The 9012-nt window shown below is 37.6% G+C and overlaps 1 protein-coding gene across 1 annotated transcript; it reads left to right on the top strand.

The window, feature by feature from the left end:
* The first annotated feature begins 1131 nt into the window (after window positions 1-1131).
* Window positions 1132-7553, top strand: LOC112046313 (5'-AMP-activated protein kinase subunit beta-1). Its single transcript, XM_024082922.2, has 6 exons — window positions 1132-1239; window positions 1365-1700; window positions 2922-3068; window positions 5070-5201; window positions 6689-6787; window positions 7268-7553. The coding sequence occupies exons 2-6, from the start codon at window positions 1383-1385 to the stop codon at window positions 7412-7414; spliced, it is 843 nt and encodes a 280-aa protein (XP_023938690.2). The 5' UTR covers window positions 1132-1239; window positions 1365-1382; the 3' UTR covers window positions 7415-7553.
* Window positions 7554-9012: the final 1459 nt, after the last annotated feature.

Below are 9012 nucleotides of genomic sequence, written 5' to 3'. Positions count from 1 at the left end.
TTATACGACTGTGTGCTTAGTTTTAAATAAGTTTATAAAATGGTGGTTAACAAAAAAAAAATAAGTCTTGGCGGAGTTTGTTGTAGGTTCTTCTCGGATCAAGGCGCGTTGAAATCGTAAACTCGAGTAGAATGGATTATGGAGTGTTTGAACATTAACGTAAATAGTATAAAAAGGGCGATTAATTAAAAAACGTTTTTTTTTGCCACTAAATTTGCCACCAAAATCATTACAAAACTAGACCTGTTTTATAGAATTTAAGAATTCTAAACTACGTTCATTTAAAATTTATTTTCAATGAAATTCTGACCACCGATAATTGTGAAAGTGCGCCGACAATGAATAATTATTAGTAATTACAGTAAACAATCACGTTGACCCACGTCTTGAGATGGGTCGTTGTACAACGTCACTGATGACAACATTAATTTCAAATATTGGCTTAAAATAAAAGAAAAAGTTAAAGTGAAGCGTTACGTTATAAAGTGGTTTTCCCTCTCTTAAAAAGTTATGACTTCAGAACGCTTTTTTTATCTCGTCATCAGTTTAAAAAAAGTGTGTGTCAGCTCCGACGCACGAATGGAGTTTAATCTTTCAGATCAACTGTCTAAATAGGTGTATGTTGCCCCGCAGTATACACTATGTACGTCTCAGTACTCACCAAAGAGTAGAGTAAGTATGTACTCACGCCTGAAAAGTGAAAAGTCCGGAGGTCAATTAGTCACCGAGGAGCAGCAGGCCGCGGCGTGTGCACACTGTTGGCGGTAGCGCACGGTGAAAAGTGCGCAGAATACTTCGATAACCATTTTAGTTTATTTTAAGTTTAAGATTGTAACGCACGCATGCAATCGCAACGGGGAAAATGGCCGCTGTGATCGCTAAGTGGAATGGACTTTAACCGTCTTTAGTCTGTGGGTGGCTTATAATAAAAAAAAAATATAATATTTCAGCCATAGATAATATCTATAATGTCTAAGTAGGTATTTAGCCGTTTGCGCCGTTTGTGGTAATGACGGAAGAAAAAAAATGTGTTTAGCTCAATTTATTAATTTTATTATCTATTGATCTGTGGTTTAGCTGCTATTAATTTGTCGTCTGTGCTATTAATTTACTCTTTGGCTGCATTTATTTGACGTCTGTGCTGATCTGTTTTGTGACTTTTGTGGTGTTCCGTGTTGTGTATTTTTTCATTTTTGCACTTGGCCAAAAAAAAATGGATGATATCTATTTATTTTATTTGTAGGTCATCCATAGGCTTAATTTTCTTGTGTTATTTGCATGTTGTCTTACTAGTTAGTGTATTTAACTTTTAAATTGTGCCTTAATGAGTCAAGGTTAACTGTTGACATTGTGATTTGTGGTAGGGCTTTTAGGTAAATAAAATGGGCAATGCTGGGAGTAATCAACCAAAAGAATGGCACAAGGATCACACAACAAAACAGCCGGATGTAGGTTCATCATCGCCAGCTAAGGAAGGTGAAGCTTTCACTTTTGATAAAAAAATTGACGAAGATAGAAATGTTAAGGAGGAAGACAATAACATAGAGGACGGAGCTCCATATTACACGAAAGCTGTGCCTGAACATGATGTAGAAGAGACTGTGATGCGAGAAAGATCTAACACATTGACAGAGGAAAAGGTAGCTGAAGACGTGAAGGTGTTACCAACAGTATTTAAATGGGATGGAGGCGGTAAACAGGTAATTCAAAATTCATTTATTTAAAGTAGTATCTGGTAACAAGAAATGTTAGTAGACTATTTGTAAAGACTGCACTGGTTCAGAAGGTAGGTCCTGCTGAGAAGAGCTGGCAAGAAACTCAACAGTTACTCTTTTAAAATATCATACAGTACTAGCGGACGCCCGCGACTTCGTCCGCGTGAAACTCGATGTAAACTTTCAACTACCCCTACCCAACTCTACCCCTACCCTACCCTACTCCTACCCTACCCTAGCCTACCCTACCCTACCCTAACCTTACCCTACCCTACCCCTACCTTTTCCTGAATTTTCTTTGCTATATTCCTTACTGAGCCCAACACCTTTCCAACGAATGCAAAACCGTGGAAATCTGTTCGTGCGTTCTGGAGTTATAGCGTCAGGAAGGAAAACCCGACTTATTTTTATATAGTAGATTAAGTTTATAATCAATAACAACATTATACTTTCTGATAGTTTTACTTTAACCAGATAAATTGGGTATATAATTAGATAATTTGATTGCTTGGCGAATTCATGCTATTTCTGTGACGGTTTCACTTTTGACATAAGTAAACAGATCATAAAAGGGCAATAAAATTAGCATGTTACACTTCAAACTCTACAATGTGCACTGTTTACCAACACTGTCATTTTGTATCTTATTTATTTAAAATTATGTACTGTTTCACATATTACGCTCTATGTGCATGGTTTTACTATAGAATATTGTTGACAGAAACTTAGCTTTGTTGTAACTTAAAAAATACTGAGCATGTTAACATGATCTACTTAATTGAGCTTGAAGCATGATTGACAATTGAGGGTCACCACATCACTAAGTCACCATGGTGCTAACATAACATGGTGCGTGCTATGTTTGAATATTACATTCCTTTGATTTATATATGGCTAGTTATGAACTAGCTGACATAGCGAATGTTCTACCATGTAAATTTCTTTCATACAAATATACTAAGAATGCAGTAATTAAAACCTACCAAATACAAAAACCATTTTAAAAATTAATTTTAATTGATTAAGCCATGGGCTTAAACTAATAGACCAATCTTTAAAATTCTTTGATCAATGGAAAGCAATAATATCAGCAAGCTATACTTTATGCCCGTTTTCCCGTTTTATGGGAAATATATGGATGAACCTGTAGGGGAGGTCTGGTAACATTAGAATATTTCATTTTAAACCTTTTCTTTAATTTTTTAGGTTTTCATTAGTGGAACTTTCACTGATTGGAAAACTATTCCTATGGTGAAATCTCATGGTGATTTTGTGACTATAATTGATCTGCCTGAAGGGGAACATCAGTACAAGTTCTTTGTAGATGGAGAGTGGAAGCACGACCCTACAGTTGTAAGTTTTCTAAATGCTAATTCATTTTATCAAATTATTAATTATACTTATTATAATAAGCAGTTTAGTTTAACGCCTCCGTGGCGCAGTGGTATTCACTGTGGACTTACAAGACGGAGGTCCTGGGTTCAACCCCCGGCTGGGCTGATTGAGGTTTTCTTAATTGGTCCAGGTCTGGCTGGTGGGAGGCTTCGGCCGTGGCTAGTTACCACCCTACCGACAAAGACGTACTGCCAAGCGATTAAGTGTTCCGTTACGATGTTGTATAGAAACTGATAGGGGTGTGGATTGTCATCCTACTCCTAACAAGTTAGCCCGCTTCCATCTTAGATTGCATCATCACTTACCATCAGGTGAGATTGTAGTCAAGGGCTAACTTGTACAGAATAAAAAAAAAAGTTATTAGATCTGTTTGTGGTTTAAAGACTGATCTCTATACAGAGATAGACATTATAATATGAAGTTATAGATAGAGATAAAGATATCCATGAAGTTGGTGAACTTCAAAAGCATTATGAGTGTCAAATCTGTCTGTAGTTATTTATAATGAAATGTATTTTAAACTAGTAGACATAACAACACATTATCATGAATGAATGTTGACTTACTATTTATTTTTTAAATTTGATTTTCAAGAGGGCTAGTGGCGATTTAATTTAGGGGGTATTCTGATTAAAATCTGTAATCCAAAAGGAAATTTACAAATGTACAGAAACTAAAATATATATTACTAGCGGACGCCCGCGACTTCGTCCGCGTAAATTTCGATGTCAACTTTACTACTACCCCTATCCTACCCCTACCCTACCCCTACCCTACCACTACCCCAACCCAACCCTACCCAACCCCTACATCTACCCTACCCCTACCCTACCCCTACCCCTACCCTACCCCTACCCTACCCCTACCTTACCTAAACCCTACCCCCATCCTACCCCTACCCTCCCCGTACCCTATCCCTTTCCTACCCCTATCCCACACGTACCCCTATCTCACGCCTATCCTACCCCTACCCTACCACTTCCCTATCCTACCCGTACCTCTACCCTACCACTACCCTACCTCTACCCCTACTCTACCACTACCCTAAACCCGGCCCTAAACCTACCCTACCCCTACGCTTCCCTACCCGTACCCTACCCTACCCTATAACTTCTCTATCTTACTCCTACCCTTAGCAAAATCGGTCCAGTCCTTCGAGAGTGGTGGTATGGCCAAGAGAAATAAAGACTTCTATGCTAATAATAAGAGGTAAAGTTCATGTGGTTGTAGGAGGTAATCTCTGGATCTACTGGACCGATTTGGAAAATTGTTTTACCAATAGAAGGTACGCTATTTGCGAGTGTCATAGGCTATGTTTGATCCCCATATTCACACGGGAACGGGAACTACGTAAATGTAAGCGCCGGGCGTCATATAGCGGAATTACTGCGTCTTTTAGAAATTTTGTATTATCTCCGAAACTATTTAAGTAATTAACATACTGTAAAGGGCAAATCTTATCTCCATAATATCCTTGTGATTATTAAATAATTTATTTTAATAAGGATTAAAGTTTAGTTGTATAAATAATGACGTAAACCTAAGTATATAAAATTAATAATTTTTAAAACACAAAAGGTACTATATCTTCTAATATATAGAAGATAGATATATGGTGTCGCGGACTTTTTTGTAGAACTTTTAAAGATACATAAAGTCTCCATACATTAATTTTAATTTTACACAATAGTTAAGGCAGCGCATGCGAATATGTCTGTTTAAGAGCATTTTCAGTCCGACCTGTATGACAAAAACTGTGATAATTAGGCTAATATATATGATACCAACATAAAATATAGCCTATAGCACTCTCCGATAATGTAGCATTCTACTGGTGAAAGAATTTTTAAAATCGGACCAGTAGTTCCGAAGATTACCCCATTTAAAAAATGTGACAAACTTACAAACTTACAAACTTTACCTCTTTATAATATTAGTATAGATTTCATTACATTTCAGAAACTTGTAGACAATGGAATGGGCTCTAAGAATAATTTAGTAACAGTAAAAATGTCTGACTTTGAAGTGTTTCAAGCTTTGGCCAAAGACAGTGAAGGAGTACGAAGCAGTGCACAAACAGAATATTCTCAGGTAGTATTTTTAAGCTTTTTGCGTAATACATAGCCAAGTAAGACTATAAAATATAGTTTTAGACCTTCAGTTTTAATTTTTTTTCTAATCAAAATGATTGAAATTTTCATTTGATAAAACTGTACAGTTAAAACTGAAGGTCTGTAGCGCCTCTGACGAAACACTGGACGTCAGTTATAAAATGGCAATAAACAGTTATATTTCGGTATTTGTCCAGTTGTGGGATAGAAAAGAGCTTTCTCCGCTTACAGGTTACCTCCAAAAAATTTACACACTGCACCATTGATACTTGGGCTATTTAGGGAAGTCTTGGTTTTGGATGTAGTGGTAAGATGACAGACCAAGCATGATTGTGCAGTGGCGTGCACAAAGTTATTAACGAGGGTAGGCATTATACATAAAAATTGTACAAAATGGAAAATTTGTTCACATAACATATTTGCATCTATGAAGTGCACGCCACTTATTGTGTGTATAAACTATCTGTTTCATTAAAAAATGTTCCTTCAGTTTTACACACCAACACGCTATCTGTCAACTGTCAAACTCTTGTCTGTATTCTTTACCACTACGTCTATAGCCAAACACACTACCAAAAGTAGATAAACTAAAGTAAAAGTTTATGGAACAAGCAGATGGATCACCAGTGGTGCAAACATGCGTCCAATGAGATAATCTTGTGATTAGAAATAAAGAAAATTCAACCGATGGCAGTTCAATGGCGACCCCGCACCGGAAACAGCAGTGTTGGTCGACCGCCCACTGGGTGAATTGAGGACATCCAGTAGGTTGCAGGGAGCCACTATATGCTGGTGGCTCGAGACTGTCTTGTTTGGAAGAGCATCGAAAAGCCTATGTCCAGCCTTGGACGTCCATTGGCTATTTATAATGATGATGACGATGACGCCACCGGAAGCACCGCAATCTCTTTCATTGCGGTGGTACGAAAGAGATGGGAGTAGGACAACTCCTATGCCATTGGACGAAATTTTGTCTATATTTCTCTTCTTGTTCACTTCGCATGAGGTGGAGTTGTCCCATCTCTTTCGTACCACGAAATTATCTCGTTGGTTGTTGGTTATATGGAATAACATTGCGTTTCAAAATTACTCATATGCTGGTTACACTTTCTATGAGCATGTCTTAAAGTGTGCCACTCTAGAGAATGGCAACCAAGGCAAACCAACTATTACACACCATACCCTTCAGACTTTTTTGTTGGTTTAATTTGGTCTTTAAAACCTGGCAAAAACAAGCTTAGCAATACTACCGCTTCGGCCAAGTTCTATTACTTCTTTAAGTTCCTCTCTGTTAATGAAGGTCGGCAGTCACCTTTTTAAATATATTCTTGTCTATAGCTAGGTGGGAAAGATTATTGAATGTCTTTATGCCAGTCCACTCCCTTGTGTTACATTGCCAGAACTTCTTCCTTCTTTCTTTTTATACTACATCCAAATTATGTAAATTGACAATGTTATCTGTTTCAGGAAATACCCCAGTCCAAGCCCTGGGAGAAAATATTTGGTCCACCAATTCTGCCGCCACATCTTTTACAAGTGATATTAAATAAAGACACTCCACTATCAGTAAGTATTTCTTAAAATTTCAAAAATATTGTAGAGATGTGACATTTTTTTTTATTCTCTATAAGTTAGCCCTTAATCTCACTTGATGGTAAGTGATGATGCAATCTAAGATGGAAGCAGGCTAACTTGTTAGGAGTAGGATGAAATGACATCGTACCGGAATGCTAAATCGCTTGTCGATATGTCTTTGTCGGTAGGGTGGTAACTAGCCACGCCCGAAGCCTCCCTCCAGCCAGACCTGGACCAATTAAGAAAACCTCAATCGGCCCAGCCGGGGATCAAACCTAGGACCTCCGTCTTGTAAATCCACCGGGCAAACCAATGCGCCACGGAGGCCGTCAAAGTTACATTACTGGTGATACAGAGTATTTATTTATAAGTTATTACTTCAGGAAAGGTTTTTATAGAAGGTATTAGTAGAATATCTCGTCTCTCAATCTCATTGTATAATAACTGAAGTGGCATATTCTTTGTTTACAGTGTGAACCAACCCTACTGCCGGAACCAAATCATGTGATGTTGAACCATTTGTATGCCTTATCAATCAAAGACGGTGTTATGGTGCTCTCTGCGACACATAGATACAGAAAGAAGTATGTCACAACTCTCCTCTACAAGCCCATATAAATAGTGAAAAATTATTACCTAGTAGTTAAATTAATAATTAAAAATGCTGATGTGATTATTTTCATAATACGTTGTAGATAATGTCCTAACATAGAGAAATAATTTATTTGAAATTGTGCAATATATTTAATATAGCTTTTTTAGGTGTTTTGGTGTGTAATTATTTAAGTTGCCCTCTCAAATTAAGGTACCTACCTATAGCCTAGTTAAAACTTCATTTCATAAAGAAACAATACAATGGAAGAAAAATTATTTTCTGAGAAAGACTTATTTCTTTTCTGCAAGCTACAATTGGTGTTTTCTATGTATAGCATGTATATATAAAATTAGGCCTTAACTTGTATACAGGGTGCTAGGGAGTATTTCCCATAACTCTGGGGTTATATTCTTTACCGTAAATTAATTAAAATTGTTCAAGGAACATGTGTTCTAAAATTAATATTTTCGGGGAAAATAATATTTCTTTTGTAAATAGATCTTAAAATGTGTCTCTTATACACATCCTTATAATTATGACGCAGCCAAGTTTTACGTATTTTAAGATGCAAAGTTGGTAAAGGCGTGTGTTATAGGGATAGTTGGAATTATTTAAATTACTTTGTATGAAAACATAAAAAGTTTTTATTTTTTAGTTTAAATTAGTTATGAAGTTCGGCTCCTATAAGTGGACTCGTCAACACCTTGAAGTTATGGGAAATACTCCCGAGCACCCTGTATAACTTAAAACAGTAAATGAACGTCATGAGTTAAACGGCCAAATACATAGCCAGGTTTACCTTTATATGAGAGATAAGAGCTTAAACCTACCATGCTGCTCCTATGCAATTTGGTGGGCTAGGGTGTTTTATTACACTATTTGTTGTTTTCTCGGGCCGTGATATCCGGCTCCGGTTCGAATCCGGTCCGACGCATGCACCTCCAACTTTTCAGTTGTGTGCATTTTAAGAAATTAAATATCACGTGTCTCAAATACTGAAGGAAAAACATCGTGAGGAAACCGGCATAACTGAGAATTTTCTTAATTCTGTATGTATGTGAAGTTTGCCAATCCGCATTGGGCTAGCGTGGTAGACTATTGGCCTAACCCCTCTCATTCTGAAAGGAGACTTGTGCTCAGCAGTGAGCCGAATATGGGTTGAATGAAGATTAGATGTTTTTGATAGTGACTGCGGGCAGTCTGACTGCTTAACGTGCTTTCCAAGGCACGGGCTATAATATCACCCAAGTATTACGTTGCCAACTCCAGGCGGCGGCCGAAGGCCTCCGTGGCGCAGTGGATTTATAAGACGTAGGTCCTGGCTTCGATTGAGGTTTTCTTAATTGGTCCAGGTCTGGCTGGTGGGAGGCTTCGGCCGGGGCTAGTTACCTCACCGGCAAAGACGTACCGCCAAGCGATTTAGCGTTCCGGTACGATGTCGTGTAGAAACTGAAACTTACCTACTATAAATGAGATTGTAGTCTTCTTTCTAACTTTAACTTGTTATGAAAAAAAATCCAGAGAAACTTACTGAAAAAATTCCAAAGGTCCACATTTCGTAGCCCGACTCAGGATTTCTAGATTCTAAGCCACATTGAGCAACCACTCGACCGTCTAAGCA

This window comes from Bicyclus anynana, chromosome 9, assembly GCF_947172395.1.
Source record: "Bicyclus anynana chromosome 9, ilBicAnyn1.1, whole genome shotgun sequence".
Classification (NCBI taxonomy): Eukaryota; Metazoa; Arthropoda; class Insecta; order Lepidoptera; family Nymphalidae; genus Bicyclus; species Bicyclus anynana.
The sequence above is the reverse complement of the archived record's forward strand: the minus strand, read 5'-3'. Positions and strand labels throughout refer to the sequence as shown.